General features: G+C 42.4%; 1 protein-coding gene across 2 annotated transcripts in view; it reads right to left on the bottom strand.

Moving 5' to 3' along the window:
- cntn1a (contactin 1a) overlaps positions 1-18866 on the bottom strand; it is a 70758-nt gene that overhangs the window by 30258 nt on the left and 21634 nt on the right. For both annotated transcript variants that reach the window (XM_027140941.2, XM_027140942.2), the window contains exons 2-3: positions 2858-2990; positions 802-831 (exon numbers count right to left, since the gene is read on the bottom strand). In XM_027140941.2, coding sequence (XP_026996742.1) covers positions 802-831; positions 2858-2915 — 88 coding nt within the window. In that variant the 5' untranslated portion in view covers positions 2916-2990. The remainder of the gene's footprint in view (positions 1-801; positions 832-2857; positions 2991-18866) is intronic.

Here is an 18866-nt window from a genome sequence, read left to right as displayed (position 1 = left end):
ATCCGTATCTTACGATCCATTCATTCGTTCATTCATTCATTCATTTTCTACCGTTTATCCGAACTTCTCAGGTCACGGGGAGCCTGTGCCTATCTAAGGCGTCATCGGGCATCGAGGCAAGATACACCCTGGATGGAGTGCCAACCCATCACAGGGCACACACACTCTCATTCACTCACACACTCAGACACTACGGACAATTTTCCAGAGATGCCAATCAACCTACCATGCATGTCTTTGGACCGGGGGAGGAAACCGGAGTACCCGGAGGAAACCCCCGAGGCACGGGGAGAACATGCAAACTCCACACACACAAGGCAGAGGCGGGAATTGAACCCCCAACCCTGGAGATGTGAGGCAAACATGCTAACCACTAAGCTACCGTGCCCCCCTTACGATCCATATTATTATTATTATTATTATTATTATTATTATTATCTTTTCTGACTTGTAAACGGAGATTGTTCTGAACAAATCCCTGATTGACAGCAAGTTTCGTCCTTGCCGCTGCGTCCTGCCGGAATGTCCAAGATTCTTTAAAACCTTGAATTCTTTTTATATCTGCATCCCCAAATCAACAATTTGTTTGTTCTGATTGTTCAAGAGAAGCAGCGGTAATGAGTTTCAGGCACTCACAGTCTCAGATTCATTGCTTGTGCTCATTTCACTGTTTTTGCCTCGAGCACTGGGAATCGACTGATACGCATGTAAACACAAGATGGCTGGTGGCAATCAGTGACAAACCGGGTGGATATCAGACACAGTAAACAGCCGCTAAGACAAAATATCGCTCATACTCACCAAATATTCCAGCAGCTTCACCATACGCAGCTGGATGGGAAAAACAGAAACAACTTAAGTGCTGATTGCGTATTAATTAAAGCTCATCATCATTTTACAGGACTAAAAGCCTGTACATATGTCAGTACATCTATTCTATTCTGGGTTTATATATATATATATATTTATATTATATATATAAGTTTTTTAGGTTTCTGGCAAAATTGCGATCACAGGATGCAATTATTTAATAGTGAAGCTGTACTCATGTTCCACACCACGCTTTGGATGAATGCATGCTGTGATTATGTCCCATGGCACCTCTAGGTCCAAATCTGTAGGAAATCAGCAGTAATTTAAAAAAAATTGCAATCTCAAATCCTGAAGGTGGAAGTCTTCTGGAATTCGATGGCCAAAATCACACCGTAAACCTCAGAAGCACTTAATAATCTCTACATTTAAATTAACAACGAGCTAAATATTATACACCTGAGCAGTTGAGGGTTAAAGGCCTTGCTTAAGGGCCAAGCAGTGGCAGCCTGGTGAACCTGGGATTTGATCTCACAACTTTCCGATTGGCAACCCAACACCTTACAGTATATGTCCAGTTTCTTACGTAACAATAGCTGTTCTAAATCTATTTATTTATTTATTCAATCAATACATTTATCTAAAGCAACTTACAGTAAAACTGATCGGTTGAAGCCTATGGCTCTTATGACCCTGGATATATTTTTGGCTTTCTGTGTGGGTGCATCTCTCTTTGTCTATAACTGTTTAGTATTTGCAGATCAGGAACGTTCCCCTCAATTAACAGGATATAAAAGCGTCCTTGTTCGATCCCAGCGAGACGGTCTGACGTGACACGAGCTCCCTGCGTTATTCTAGTTCTGCCATAAATATGGCATAATCTCTCTGTTATAATGTGGCACTAGCCAACTGAAAGTTCATTTCTCCAGAAGAGGACAGATAGCGTTTTCCTCCGAGTGCCGTCCTGTGATGCTCCGCCCAGCGTGAGAAGCGTTTTCAAAAGATGTGTAGCTATTGTATGACAGCAGGAGAGCCGGTCGGTGGGGGGCGAATCGGCAGGTCACCAAACGAGGGAGAAAAATGATGGAAATCCCACCAAACGAAAAATTAATCAATTCTCTGTCTGGGGGCGGCGCCGGGCAATTTAGAAAGCAGGTGCTGAGGTCACGCCAGTTTATTCACAGGGAGAGCTGAGCCATTACACACAATATTTGCAAAATAGGTCTTGGGCTTATGTCTTATGTTTAATATTCTTAATTTTACTAGAAGTGAAATCTGAATTAGAATAACGAGGTCACTTATTTGGCACAAGAAACCGCTCCATTTTTAAAATAAAATGTAACGATATTACGCCTACGCCGGCGTAGCTGTAACACGTGTCACGTGAGGTTACGCACGCATAATAACTAAATGTTTTTAATTCATTTCATTTGTTCTTTTGGATTATTAACTAAAAGATTAATTAGTCTTTATATTATTGCTTTAAGAATAAAAATGTTCGGGGTCTATGGTGGAGCTTTGTTCTTTCTCGGGGAAGCTGAATCACATGCTAGCTTCTCTCTGGTGCCGCCTCAGTTTGATGCTAGACATTTTCCTTACTAAAAATACTGTATTATTCTGGATATCAAATTCATATACAACAACACAGATGCTGTATTTGCTATATTAAACCTTTAGTGCACCAGAAATCAGCCAGTTTCATCTGAAATACAGATAGTCTGTAATAAGCTACAGCTGTATCTCATATGCCTGGGAGATGCCCTCTTCTTGTCATTCTCTCTGATCCTCTGGCTTTGACCCAGTGAGCACAGCGTCGTTCTTCTGGCCGGATATGAAACCGCTGCTCCTAATCAGTTAGAACGTCTTTTGTTGGACTAGCACGAGAAGACAGGCACATTCTAATCTCAATGCAATTAACCACAGCTAGCAGGACAGGATCTGACCGCTTTGATGAATATATGTAGAAGGAGAACTAGGAAAGGAGTAAGGAGTGGAAGCTAGAGGGGAGGGGAAAAGAAGAACGAGCAACGCTGTGAGGAATACTCACGACTGGAGGAGAGTGCGAGGGACAGAACGAGCAAGAGAGGCGGGAGATGATGATGCATGGTTCTCGGGTGACGGCACTCCAAGACAAGGAGTGGAAGCTTACTGTGGAAGCTGTTGTGACATTAGCAGGGCTCCTAAAAGCAAAGAGAAAAACATATTATTGTAAACAAGAAGAAAACCAGAGATATAATGGAGACTAACCCTAACCCAAACCCAATGTTGAATTCAGAACTAACCCTAACTCTAACCCAATGTTGAATTCAGAACTAACCCTAACTCTAACCCAATGTTGAATTCAGAACTAACCCTAACTCTAACCCAATGTTGAATTCAGAACTAACCCTAACTCTAACCCAATGTTGAATTCAGAACTAACCCTAACTCTAACCCAATGTTGAATTCAGAACTAACCCTAACTCTAACCCAATGTTGAATTCAGAACTAACCCTAACCAAATGTTGAATTCAGAACTAACCCTAACCAAATGTTGAATTCAGAACTAACCCTAACCCAATGTTGAATTCAGAACTAACCCTAACCCTAACCTTAACCCAATGTTGAATTCAGAACTAACCCTAACCCTAACCCAATGTTGAATTCAGAACTAACCCTAACCCTAACCTTAACCCAATGTTGAATTCAGAACTAACCCTAACCCTAACCTTAACCCAATGTTGAATTCAGAACTAACCCTAACCCTAACCCATGAAGGATCCACTTGCTCAAAACGTTAAGCCTGCTTTGCTAGAGGTTCATTACATTGCAATAAAAATCCTTATGCTGAATTCAATTGCATTACTTATAAGATTTGACATCCAGCAAGTAATTGAATGCAAAAGCAGGATTTTTCTGCATACACAAGATACAGATGCACAGACCAACTCCAGCAAAATAAATGTTGGGAAATCAGAACAGACATTTTGACACATAGGTGAGTGGCATGCTGAGGCAATAGTCACAGATTTTTTGGCAACACCTTCTATGGGGAATGTATAGCGGAAATAAATTCTCCTGAGTCACAAACCGAAACTGACACGCTCTGTGGGCATGGTTGGAGTGGTGACAAACACCGTATGACTTAAAATAGCAAAGCAAGTGAGTCAGAAAACAACCGAATCCATATAGACGTTGTTTACTCGGTTAGCCATTTAACTATGTGAATACACTGGATGAATATAAATCATCATATATTATATAATATAATACTACAGAGGATTCGTCTTTTGGAAACAAACACTGTTTGAACACAAGGTTGCTCATAACCATTGCACTTTGTACCAGAGATCCTTGGGGCAAGGAGAGCCAGAAGGTCTGTGACAAAAGCAGTTGCAGAATCTATCAGAGTCGCAGAGTTTAAAGAGGCTCCAAATATCAATCAAGTGGTTCCAAATATCTTCTAGCAAAGCATTTGTTTCAGGAGAGGAAAGACAAGATCCTGCATAAACTCTTACAGGGCAGAAGGTTGATATTTCTGAGCAACCGAATGAGCGCTTTTGAGAAACTCCATAACCCAATGGACATGTCCTCCATTTGGGAAGCAGGTAGCAGAAAGCTCTAGTGTTTAGGAAAGAAATCATCGAGAGAAAAAGTCTAGTATATTACATGGTGGTGGAGAGAAGATCACTTTCTGTAGATGAAAATGCAGCATGATTTCAAATGAACCGTGCACCCAAGGTCTTTGTAAGAGGACATGGAAATACATTGATCCAGTCTACACATCATCTTAGGGCCTATTGTCTTGTGTCTCAACTTTTGGTTGGTGTATGCGGTACAACAGTATGTGTCCAGTATGAGGGTGTAGAGACAACATCCCTGTCATTTGCAGCTGATGTCAGAGATGCGAGGATAAAAACCAACTGATTTATTAACTAAAACACACAAAACAGGAACAAAGACACGACAAAAGACGAAACAAAAGACATGAAAAGAGACGCATAAGGGACAGGTGTGCAGAGGCGGGAAGGGATAGACAAGGGTGTGGGGAGACACGTGAACACGAACGTGAACAAAAAAAGCACATGGCCAAAGTCGAGGATAAATCCAGACAGCTGATCTCTTGGCACCATCCAAAGTACACCTCCAACAAAGCGTTGTGAAGCAGCTGAGACAAAATTCATCACTTCTGTGACAGACAGGCGGGATGTTTCCTTCAGCTGAGAGGAAAAGACATTACCCATCCATCCATCCATCCATCCATCCATCCATTTTCTACCACTTATCCGGGGCCGGGTCGCAGCAGCAGTCTAAGCAAGGACACCCAGACTTCCCTCTCCCCAGACACTTCCTCCAGCTCTTCCGGGGGAATACCAAGGCGTTCCCAGGCCATCCGAGAGACATAGTCACTCCAGCATGTCCTAGGTCTTCCCCGGGGCCTCCTCCCGGTTGGACATGCCCAGAACACTTCCCCAGGGAGGCGTCCAGGAGGCATCTGGAACAGATGCCAGAGCCACCGCAGCCTCTCGATGTGGAGGAGCAGCGGTTCTACTCTGAGCTCCTCCCGAGTGACTGAGCTCCTCACCCTATCTCTAAGGGACCGCCCAACCTTAGAGTGGAAAATTATTTAATTAATTAAATATTTTGGGATCTCGCTCATGTGTGATGGAAACCAGAGCTTGAGAATGATAGACGGTTGATCGAATGACGTAAGCGGCAACGGTGTCACGGTGGCTTTGCCGGTGATCAGATTGCGGACAAATCGCTCCGTTTAACAGCCAAATGACATCCTTATCCTCACCCATAGTTACGAGCCGTTGGTAGTGACATAATATAATTATCATATATTCCTCTGTGCTCAGCATTATGTTTGAAAGGGTTTTAAATTGATTTATTTTCCAAGCAGGATGGTCATGAGGCCTATTTAACAAGATTAGAGGCATTTGTTTACAGCTGTTGGACTGAGCTATTGGACTCTGTCATGGAATTACACACACATGTAATGGCTTTGCTATGCAGCTGGACCAAGACACACAGTAGGGATTTCATCTGCACACTGACGGTTTCCTAGCAACACCCCTCAAAAGGAGCAGTTAAATTTGCTAGTCCTCTTTTAGTGTCACTGAATGAGTCTATACAAATTTGCATCTGGCTGCCCACTGACACCACGATCCACAGGGTGCTACAGTCATCTATTTACTAATGCAAACAATACACCAGCATGCAGTCATGAAATGGTGAAAAGGACATGCACACATCCCTGCCTTACGTTTACATACGGACACATGAAAAAAAAAAAAGTGAATTAAAAATCAAATCTCTCTGACTGTCCCAGAGAATCTCCGTATTCATGCCGTCCGTTCGGTGCTGGTTCTATTTAAACAGTATTCCTAGAAATAAAGCAGCTATAAGGCTTAAGTACCAGTGAATACTCTTGTCACAATGAGTGGTTATGGACCATGGTGCATAATCTCTGAGCCACTGAGTGAAGAAAATAGCCTTTATCACATTTTTCCAGCAGACTCAGTAACCGTATCATAAACCTACAGTATGGCCAGTTGTCCCCAGCAGTACTGTATATCGTTCAATATTACACCAGAACTAATGGATTGCTTCACTCCCTTAATGTATTATATTTCAGATACATAATGAAGTAACATTACGTTAGTAGAACAGTAAGCTACAGTAGCACTAGCCGCTCAGTCTCCATATAAAATGTACTGCTTGCTTCAGTACTATTTGTTGGGTGGGGGTGGGGGTGGGGGATAGCTAGGCTGCCATCGTCCAAGTCGCCCCATTCTGATGTCTGGTGTGTCATTTGCTAGACCATGAAAGAAGAGACATTTGAAGGTCTATTGAAAAATAAATAAATAAGGAGTAAAATGTATGTAGCTCTGAACAATACTAAATAATTTATTAATGACGTACAGTTTCTGAAGTTTATCTTCAACCCTGCGATTCACTAACCAAACGCTGATCAGTAGCATAACAAACAGCGATGTTCAGTGCAGACACACACACACACTCACACACGGTTGTCCTGATGATCTATTTAGAGGAGCTTCCATTCTGGAAAGGAGGATGTGCTGGACGTCCTGCTGTGCTGTATGTACTGCTGTGCTGTATGTTCGTCTAAATAAATGGATTTCCAAACAGTTTGAGAAGGTTAGCATCCAAACAGAGCTTCTAAATGATTCCATTACCGAAAGAGTTCCTGGACCTCGTACCGTATATCCGACTCTATTAGGGCGAAGACAGCCCGGAGGGAACGCAACACCTGCGGTACAAAAATGCTAACTCGATACCGCTGCTCTCGAGAAGTCTTCAGAAACAGAAATAAAAGGCAAAACCAACCAAGCGACAGCGATCTCTCGGAAACCTCGAGCTTTTTTGCAAATCGAGATAGAAGTGCTATTAATGATTTGAGGGCTTGCTGACATTTCGACCCACTTTACAAAACAGCCTAAACAAACCCGGGTCATACACAATGTTCAGCAGTATGTAATATGCTGAATAAGTAAACAGTGATCCCTCGTTTATCGCGGTTAATGGGGACCGGAACCCCTCGCGATAGGTGAAAATCCGCGAAGTAGGATTGGCCCTAAGTTTGACCTTTTCACTGATGGTCATCATCTTCCTCTTCCTCTTGGGCTCACTAGAGGAATCTTTCGCAGGAACACGGCACTTAGGGGGCATCGTAAGGGCTTAACGAAAAGTTAATCTCGGACACAATACGCGAGACACGGTTTACAGCGTGAACGAGAGTGGCGAGATACAACAAGGGAAGAAGCTGGGAGAGGATGCGATGATGCCCAGCCAATCAGCTCAGATCTCGCGCCGGGAACCAATCACATGCCTTGTGCCTTTCTCTCTTTGTCTGGCATCCTGGGACACCGTTTTTATTTTTATTTTTCTATGAATATTTTTGAAAAATCAGCGATGCACTGAGGCCACGAAACTTGAACCGCGAAACTTGAACCGCGAAGTGGCGAGGGATTACTGTGCAGAACTTTTCATTGTATTCAAACAAAGGTAAACATTTATTTTATGGCATTTATCAGACACTCATATCCTTGCTTAAGGGACCAACAGCAAATGCTTAGTGGACCTGAGATTCATGACCTTCCAAGCAGTGGTCATTCACCGCAACCACCAAGCTACCGCATCCCTTAGTTTTATAGCGTCAAGACATCTTACAATTTCAGCACTGACTCAACTCTTATTGTGCCACGACTACAGAATAAACCAATTTCAGTTTGAAAAGCAACGCTATTTTAACTGCAAGATAAGCAGGTGGTAGTTAACTGAAGCATTGCTAAAAATGCTGGGGGCTGGTTACTGACTGGAACGCAAAGCCGAGGTGCTCAGAACCTCGATGTTCAATTGTACATCTTGCAGTCAAGGTCCTGGAGACGTTAATAAATCCGCCACCACGATGACTGCCGGCTCTGTCCGTAAACAAGAGACACTTTACGTGATGGCATTGGACAGCAGACCACGTCACAAATAAAGGCACGCATTCATGATGAAGTGTCCATTCAGACAGGAGCACTAAGCACTAATTTTAATGAGGACTGACAGTGCTGTATGTCATTCTGACATCCATTATTCATCCTGCATTGGCCTCTAGACATGACAAAAGCAATAGGATGATGGATGCCATTATATCAACATCAGCGTGCATCTGACATGCCATTTATTTAAACTGTTTAAGAGATTGATCGATCGAGATAGATAGATAGATAGATAGATAGATAGATAGATAGATAGATAGATAGATAGATAGATAGATGTTATGTATGTATGTATAGATAGATAGATAGATAGATAGATAGATAGATAGATAGATAGATAGATAGATAGATAGATAGATAGATAGATAGATAGATAGATAGTGGAATGCATAGAGGGAGAAAGAGAAACGGATAGATAGATAGATAGATAGATAGATAGATAGATAGATAGATAGATAGATAGATAGATAGATAGATAGATAGATAGATAGATAGATAGATATGTATGTATAGATAGATAGATAGATAGATAGATAGATAGATAGATAGATAGATAGATAGATAGATAGATAGATGTTATGTATGTATAGATAGATAGATAGATAGATAGATAGATAGATAGATAGATAGATAGATAGATAGTGGAATGCATAGAGGGAGAAAGAGAAACGGATAGATAGATAGATAGATAGATAGATAGATAGATAGATAGATAGATAGATAGATGTTATGTATGTATGTATGTATAGATAGATAGATAGATAGATAGATAGATAGATAGATAGATAGATAGATAGATAGATAGATAGATGTTATGTATGTATGTATAGATAGATAGATAGATAGATAGATAGATAGATAGATAGATAGATAGATAGATAGATAGATAGATGTTATGTATGTATAGATAGATAGATAGATAGATAGATAGATAGATAGATAGATAGATAGATAGATAGATAGATAGATAGTGGAATGCATAGAGGGAGAAAGAGAAACGGATAGATAGATAGATAGATAGATAGATAGATAGATAGATAGATAGATAGATAGATAGATAGATAGATAGATAGATAGATAGATAGATAGATAGACAGACACAATGTGGGGGATGTGGTAGCTCAGTGGTTAAGGTGTTGGGCTACTGATCAGAAGGTCATGGGTTTCAACCCCAGGTCCACCAAGCTTCCACTGCTGGGCCCCTGAGCAAGGCCCTAAACCCATAGTTGCTCAGTTGAAAGTCACTCTGGATAAATGCCGTAAATGTAGATAGATATAGTGTGTGTGTGTGTGTGTGTGTGTGTGTGTGTGTGTGTGTGTGTGTGCGGGGGTGCGGTGGGAGGGTGGCTGTGTGTGTGCGGGGGTGCGGTGGGAGGGTGGCTGTGTGTGTGCAACCTTCTTGCTATAATCAGTAGCAAAATCCCTTCCCCCCTTTTTAATCTGTCAGATGTTTAACCCCCCGTCTGCCACGGAACATCTAGTTTAATACCGTTTACCTCAGCTAAATCTACTAAGAAAATTTTGCTAACCTCTACAAACGATTATTCATATATTGCTGCATCCTGTATATTGTTGTGTTATTATGTTCATTCGAGGCAGAATGGATATGGCAAATGGATACCAGTCCATCACAGGGCACTATGCTCACACAATAACACCACCAATTCATCCACCTGCATGTTTTCTGATGATGGATGAAAATCTGATAACTCAGTAAGGGACAATATGAGAAACTCCAGACGGAGCTCACGATCAGACCGTGGAGCCTGGATCTGTGTGCAGGCAGCGCTACAGTATGTGCTACTGCAGTATAAAACATCAATATTTTATGCGATGTATAAAATGATAGTCTTGTAATAAAACTGGGGTGAAACTGACGGCCAGCCCATCGGCAGTACTAATTATCCCCAATTTGACAAAACTATTCCTCTTTATTTCACGATTCAGTTCATTCATATAATGCACTTCTGGCCTTTATTATGATCATAAATCATTTCTTTTCCAAAAGAGCCCTGTGTTTTCCTGTAGCCTAGTTTTTTTTAGAACATTCACACAGGTAGAGTGAACAGAAGAAGCTCAGAGCTCTTAAACCTCCTAGAAATGAGTGACCTGCCAACTGTCCTAAATCCTCCAGCTCCATTGTGTCTCACAATCAAAGCGGTGCAGGATGGAAATACAACCCAAGCTACGGAGAGAGAGAGAGATTAAATCCCCTGAGAGAAGAAAGCTAGTCAGCTTTATAAACAGCTACTCTCATGGCAGAAAGCTCAGTTCAGTGATTAAATGGTGGACTTGTGCTCAGAAGGTTATGAGTTCAAAGCTGCCACTACTGGGCTCTAGAGCAAGGCTTGTAACCTTTAACCGCTCTGCTCATTTCTGTTTTTTTCCCCCACAACATTATTTAGCTTAATTTAGTAATCAATAATAGCAATCCTAGCCATGCACTGTGAAAATGACATTCATTCATTCATTCATTCATTCATTCATTCACTCATTCATCTTCTACCGCTTATCCGAACTTCTCGGGTCACGGGGAGCCTGTGCCTATCTCAGGCGTCATCGGGCATCGAGGCAGGATACACCCTGGACGGAGTGCCAACCCATCACAGGGCACACACACACTCTCACACACACACACTACGGAGAGAGAGAGAGATAGAGAGAGAGAGAGCGACAGAGAGAGAGAGAGAGAGAGAGAGAGAGAGAGAGAGAGAGAGAGAGAGAGAGATAGACAGACAGACAGAGAGAAACAGAGAGAGAGACAGAGAGAGAGAGAAGAGAGAGAGAGAGACAGACAGACAGACAAAGACAGAGAGAGAGAGACAGACAGACAGAGAGAGAGAGATAGAGAGAGAGAGAGAGAGACAGAGAGAGAAAGAGAGAGAGAGAGAGACAGAGAGAGAGAGACAGAGAGACAGAGAGAGAGAGAGAGACAGACAGACAGACAGAGAGAAACAGAGAGAGAGACAGAGAGAGAGAGAGAGGGAGAGAGAGAGAAAGACAGAGAGAGAGAAGAGAGAGAGACAGACAGACAAAGACAGAGAGAGAGAGAGCGACAAAGAGAGAGAGAGAGAGAGAGACAGAGAGAAAGAGAGACAGAGAGAGAGAGACAGAGAGAGAGAGAGAAACAGAGAGAGAGAGAGAGAGCGATTGCCTTATGCCCTGAGATAAAATGTGAGGATGTCAGGAGAAAATAAATAGCGCTGGAGATTGATTAGGGTTATTGGATTTGAGTGAATATAATCATGTTCTGTTCACTGACGATCCCACAACACTGCACCGTCTCCTTGCTCATTACAATCCATCTTACTGAAGCAATGCAGGTGTGCTGAAAAAAAAGGGAAATACGTTTTCATTTAACGGTACAGCATATTTTTGGCTCCTGAGGATAGAATATGCCAGCATGTATACGCCAAGCGTGTTTTATTATAAGCATTAAATAAAAAAAGTCTAGACATATTCAATGCACGGTGTCGTGTTTGGCTCTCAAGCAACAGATTGTGGATTTCAGTTCTTGCCAAAAACAGACTTATTAAACCAACAGAATACTGGGAGAGAAATAAGCGAGTGTGGAGTCTTCTGACTAAGCAAAGAATATAAAATGGCCTGTTTGTTAGACTGAGAATATGGGGTACAGTTAAACGTTCTCTGCCATGCGTCGTTATCGAGGCAACTTCAATGAAGCACTTCCTGTAAAAGATGACTTCAACTAATGGATTAAGTAAACATTAAAGCTTCATTGCTCAACATTAGTCAATACTGTTTACTTTAAGATGGCAAAAGCCTTCTCTTTAATTGGAATAAATTGAAAATAATTGCACTCATTTTCTCTGCTTCCTGGGTTTTGGCTTTTAAGAACATTAATTATTCCACTGACCTAAGAACCCTCAACAAAGCCTAAATAACACAACTTTAGTCACCTGAATGCTGCTTTTCATTAAGACCAATGAAGCCTTTCTGGTTAGCAAAGCTCTCACTCACTCTCACTCACTCATTCATCTTCTACCGCTTATCCGAACTTCTCGGGTCACGGGGAGCCTGTGCCTATCTCAGGCGTCATCGGGCATCGAGGCAGGATACACCCTGGACGGAGTGCCAACCCATCACAGGGCACACACACACACTCTCATTCACTCACACACTCACACACTACGGACAATTTTCCAGAGATGCCAATCAACCTACCATGCATGTCTTTGGACCAGGGGAGGAAACCTGGAGTACCCGGAGGAAACCCCCGAGGCACGGGGAGAACATGCAAACTCCACACACACAAGGTGGGGTGGGAATCGAACCCCCGACCCTGGAGGTGTGAGGCGAACGTGCTAACCGCTAAGACACCGGTTTGCAAAGCTATTAGAATTTTATTTTGTCTGCAGCAGAGACGAACTGTAGGAAGAGTAGAGTAGAAGAGTCGAACCTGAGGCTGCCTCATAAGGCTCTTGTGTTTGTTTAGAGCAAAACAAATCAACATTTAATTAACCGCAAAGTCTGAGGCAAAGACACGAAGACACAACGGTATAATCGGATCAGAAGCCCTAGAGAAAACGGGTGCGTCACGGAAGTCAAGAAATCACCGCAATTTCCGAATTTTAACAACAGTTTACAAAAATCTTGAGACTTTAAGTACACACCTTACAGAAATGACACGTACCACGGAGCATCACACCCAAGAGGAAATGTGTAATAGCTGTAATAATCATCAGCCATACAGTACAATTATCTAAAGCAGATATTCGATGTGCTGTTTAGTGGAACAGAAGGCTAATCCTGTAAGTGTAAACCACAGCATCGCTAACACGACTGAAGCTGCTAGTCCCTCGATAGCAGTGTCTGATGCCGGCTCCTGTTTTAGGCTAAATCTGCTTTACGCATGCACGCAGAGCCGTTAGATAGAAGTCGCGGTGAGATGCTGAATAGTAATAGCGATGCTCTGCTGTTCGTACGAGTAGGACGAGTATGGAACGGAATATGGATTCATTATTTAGACCGAACAAATAACGTGCATTTATTCTTTCTGGTTGTTTTTTTTTTCTTCTTTTTTTTTTCATGCGTCCCTTTAAAGATCAGCTCCTCAAAGCTTATGTGCAGGATTCTCAGGTTTCAGCAAATTTCGAACTGAAAATCCACACAAGACGATTTAAAGGTAGCCCAAAATGTTTATGCAAAATTGGGTGCATTTTTGCACGATGCTCAGTTATTTCGTGGGAAAACGCCCAGGATACATCACTGTCACTCTGAATTCCTTGAACTTTTCTTCAGTCCTCAGTCACTTCCTGTTCATGCGCTATATAGGCACAGACTGTTCTGAGTCACTGTTTACTCTCAGTCTGTATTTAGCTGTGGCTTGCCTCCTTGTTTGCACATCAGTAAGCAGGATTGTCTTATTTGGTAAATGCATTAGTCCTCCTTTCCTTTCTTCCTTCCATCCTGTTGTCACTTCTATGGAGGGAGAAGTTACAAATTGCGAAAGGGAAGAAAGGAAAGAACTTGACGTGGAACTTCAGAAACACAAAAGTGTGTCACTTAATCAAATAACAGCACCTACTGCATTTGATTCAGTACCTTAGCAGGGTTTCCCACAGCGCTTTTTAGTTAAGGCGGACCGCCTAATTTTCAAAGCCCTACCGCCTTAACTAGGTCGTCCAAAAAAAAAATTTTCGAATGTTGTTTTGCACTTTCTTATTTATTATTATATGTTATTTACATTTTATATTTAGTGTTAAATAAATAATTGTTAAATGTAGTACAGAGTCTGTGGTCTATCTCACAAAGAAGCCCCGCCCCACCATTAGCCCCGCCCACCCACCGAACCCTAACACCTTAACTAACAAATTTTCTGCAGGAAACCCTGCTTAGGGTAACAGGGATAGCTAGAAGTGGTGGGTCATTAGGTAATGTGCTGGGTCACTGATCAGAAGATTAGAGAACAAGCCTCTGAACTGCCAAGCTACTATCGGTGGGCCCCTGAGCAAGGCCCCTAACCCCAACTGCTCCAGGGGTGCTGCACAGTAGCTGACCTTGTGCTCTGTCCCCAGCTTCCTAATAAGCTAGGATATGCATAAACTTTGAAGCAGTGTTGGTTCATGCAGTTGAGGCTTGGAATTGTTGATCGGGGTTCAACCTGCCACTGTTGGGCCCTTAAGCAAGACCCCCATCCTCTGAACTGAACAGGCTTTTTCACCTTGCAGGGTTTATTCATGCTGTGACTGCTGCTTTAGATAGTCACAAATGGGGATAATGTTAAAAGCATGGACTTCTGTGGGCTTAGCACTCTCAGTCAGCATCTTTAGTCGCTCACACTAAATCTAAGGCTCAATGCTAATTCACACCTCACCTCAACTCACCTCGTCTCGCCTCGCCTCACCTCATCTCACCTCACCATGCGGCCAGCCGTACACACATACAGACTGTTATTATGTTGGCTTTGTAAAAGCCAACAGTCTGTTTTCATATTTAAGCTTAAACAAAAATTTATCAAGAGTAATTCCTCCTAGGGGTTTTTAGCCACATGCACCAAGCGATCCGAGTTCCGGTACTTCTGGTACCGGGTCTCAAAATGGCCTTTTTTTTTAGCCATAGACTCCCATTATAAATTTTGGAGGTTTATAACTCGGCAAGCTTTCGAACTGTATACACCAAACTCAGCCAGCTCCTTTAGGGTGATACTCTGAACAAAGGTAAAATTGGTGCACCGTCTGGCCTTCCGGTTGTCCCGCAGCCCCGCCCACAAAATATGCAAAATCAAAAAACAATTTACAACATGGACATGTGAGATATCAAAACACTCAGAACAATGAGGGGAACTTCCTCAAGAGTATCCGGATGACGTCACATGCTCGTCTCCACTTACCTCCAAATGTTTTGGCACCCTAGCTTTCTGTCTACTTGCTTCCAAATGTAACACTGACCCTTATGTCCACTCGCCTCCAAAAAGCACCGGCCTTTGCGAATACTTGCATCGTCAAAGACAACATCAAAGTTTGTCGAGACAAACTTTACAAATCTAGTTAAGGTTTAGTTTAGTATGATAAAAGTCGACTATATGCCAGAGCTACAAAATCCAACCATCGAAACCTTAAAAGAAAATGAATCTAGCCTAAATAAAATAATCTTTAACACATATCAATTTTGATTTTACAGTTTAAAAAAATCACATATAACTAGATTGAACAAATCTGAAAACTATTAGACCTAATACCGACCCCACTGCCAACTGCTACTGTATACATCCTAATGATCTGTTGTTTGCTGTTTTCTCGCAGACGCCGTAAGCCACCATGCATGATTAATACAGTGAACGGAAACCACACTGTTCTGCTGATCACAGCCAAAGCCTATTGAACCTGACATTCCAGGAGTAGGGATATCTTGCTCATACAGACAAATTCAGCTCACAGTCAACACCAACTTGAACCACCACAATTCTTCAGAGATGTCTGAGTTCAGCCTACATTCACCACACCAGCATAAAAGGTTCACTTGTTTGGAGCCAGAATGAATATCAACAATCTCCCTTAGGATCAGGGAAGGTAGAGCCAGTGTTCCAATTAAAGGAGCGGTGCACGATCTCTGAAAGCCAATGTTGACATTTGAAATCATCAAAACAAACACGCCCCAACCCAAATGGGTGTCACCCCTGTTTTGATAGCTCCGCCCCACACATACATACGTAACCCAGGCGACTATTATGGCGGAACCTGCTGGGGTGGCTGGCCGAGGGGATATTTTTATCAGTAAATGAACACAATAAGTAATACTATGGTAATACAGATGTGTTTTTGTAGTACTGTGTGTTGTAGCGTGAAAGGTTTAGCTCCGTTTCATGCGGAAGACGACGTTCGACACCTAGAACCCGAGGCAGATGTAACGGCAGAGGCTAATGTTAGACATACGCATTGAACACTCTTTCCGCCGCATATTGACAAGACACGCCCCTTTCTACTCATTGGCTACACGCTTGTTTTGTTAGTCGGCCCGACTCAGTTTTCTGAATCGTTTTTCAAACATCGTGCCCGTGCCTTTAAAGGTACTGAAGCGGAAGTAAACCACAGGTAAAAATAAGCACCCTGATCAGAGCTACCACAACCTTTTAAACACAACCGCGGATTATGATATATACGTGTTAGGTCAGCGTGTGGACAGCAAAGAAAAGACACAGGGAGGCAGCATCTCGGCACTTTAGTGGACTAATTTTCAAATGAAATGAAATATAATCACATCTGACCTTTAATTTTGTTTTATGTTTGTTGAAATATTCACTGATTATTCTTCTTCAATGATCCGTTTGATAAATGCAAATTTTTGCCCCCATCCTCTCCCTTTCTTCCTGTGAGAAGTCTATTGCCCTCACTGCTGCATGTCTGCCTCGCAGTATCGTCCCTCGCCTTGTGGGCGTTTGTGTAAAAGGTTCGGGAGAAACAGCAAGGAGATCGAACTAAAAAAACGACCTTACTATTTTTCTTCCATATGTAGACATTCTACCGCCTGAAAGATTCCTTTTATTACATCAGATATAAACCTGACCTGCACATCACATCCTTTGCTCTTTACTCGTGTGCTATGCCCCATATATTCTTTCTAAAACGAGGCTTTGGGTTTCATATTAGCGATCGCTTCGTTCTGCTCCGACGACGTTGAGTTATAACCGGCTCTGATAAAGAGGCTCTAGATGTAGGTCACTACTTGAATCAGACTGACGAATGTGTGTCAAAGTCTGCAGCAGGCTGTAACAGAGCAGGAAACCTCTAGGAGTGAAGTGATTTCTTTAACTCAGGGGTCTCCAACACTGTCGCTCGCAAGCTACTGGTGCTTCTGAGTACAAAGTACAAAATTTATCAAGTCTAATGAACTCAATAAACCTGTTAAAAATTTATCCCGATCAAATTCACAATTTGATACTCACCCCACCCCTCTGTACCGAAACTCTGTCTCCCGGAACACACCATACACCTCCATGTGTGTGTATGCGCGTCACACAGTTTAATACGGCTGTTAATCAATTGAAACAGCTAGCACCGAGACCGTACATGGAAGCCTTAAATTAATATAAACTTCTATTCTACAGTATTCTTTTCTTCACATACCCCAACTGAGGAGGTTGGGGTCAGAGTGCAGGGAGGGTTGAGGGCCTTGCTCGAGGGCCCAGCAGTGGCAGCTTGGCTGTGCTGGGCCTTGAACCCCGATCAACAACCCAGAGCCTTAACCAGTTGCGCCACCACTACCCCAAGTGGTCTTATTGCTAGGTTCAGATAGGCTGAATTGAATATTTCTAAAATAGCTGATCTCCTGGGATTTTCACACACAACAGTCAAGTTGGTGAAAAAAGAAAGATTGATAAGTCAGATAACTCACTGCACCACTGGGAGAACAGGAAAGCATTCAGGTTCCTCTTCTGAGGCTTCAGGGAGCACAGACTCACCAAAACCAGACAGTCGAAGACTGAAAAAAATGTAAATCTAGTTTTCTGCGGAAGCACGTAGACGATAGGATCAGAATTTAGCAGTCCATACTGGTGGAGGTGGTGCAGTGGTGTTGGGAATTGTTTCTTGGCAAACTTTTGCCCCATTAATACCAATCTATAATCGATTGAATCGCTATTTAAATTATTATGATGCACTATATACCAGTCGGTGGGAGTAAGTCACACACGTGCGAGTCACAAGTAAGTCTTGTCATGTCAAAGTCAAGTCGAGTCTTTTTTTAATATTTGTCAAGCAATTCTCAAGTCTCAAATTTGTGCCTTAAGTCTGACTCGAGTCAAGTCGAGTCCCCATCTCCGAGTCATATAACTCAAGTCCGAGTCAAGTCTCGAGTCACGGATGTCAAGTCGAAGTCAAGTCGAGTATTTTTTTTAAAAATATTTGTCAAGCAAGTCTCAAGTCTCAAATTTGCGACTTAAGTCTGACTCGGATCAAGTCATATGATTCGAGTCCCCCATCTCTGCCATATAGTAATATTTAATCTAGATTTGAATTGTATAAAAATGCGTATAAGACGAGAGAACACTGCAGAGCACCAGAAAGAAATTTGTTCTCATCTGCCAATGGATTAAACACACAATTGAGCCATACCAAAAATATATATATCTGTATAGATACCAATTTTATACCAATTTTACTAACCATTACAACTGAATAATTTCATTGTTACCCCCGGTACATTTACCCTGGAAGTAGTATCACGCAATAAACAAACAAACAAACAAACAAACAAACAAACAAACAAACAAACAAATAAATAAATAAATAAATAAAACAAGTTTGAGGAAACAGGGGGGGGCACGGTGGCTTAGTGGGTAGCACGTTCGCCTCACACCTCCAGGGTCGGGGTTCGATTCCTGCCTCCGCCTTGTGTGTGCGGAGTTTACATGTTCTCCCCGTGCCTCGGGGGTTTCCTCCGGGTACTCTGGTTTCCTCCCCCGGTCCAAAGACATGCATGGTAGGTTGATTGGCATCTCTGGTAAATTGTGTGATTGTGTGAGTGAATGAGAGTGTGTATGTGCCCTGCGATGGGTTGGCACTCCGTCCAGGGTGTATCCTGCCTTGATGCCCGATGACGCCT

The sequence above is a fragment of the Tachysurus fulvidraco genome, chromosome 10 (genome assembly GCF_022655615.1).
Source record: "Tachysurus fulvidraco isolate hzauxx_2018 chromosome 10, HZAU_PFXX_2.0, whole genome shotgun sequence".
Lineage (NCBI taxonomy): Eukaryota > Metazoa > Chordata > Actinopteri > Siluriformes > Bagridae > Tachysurus > Tachysurus fulvidraco.
Note: the sequence above shows the minus strand (reverse complement) of the source record. Positions and strands in the feature narration are given on the sequence as shown.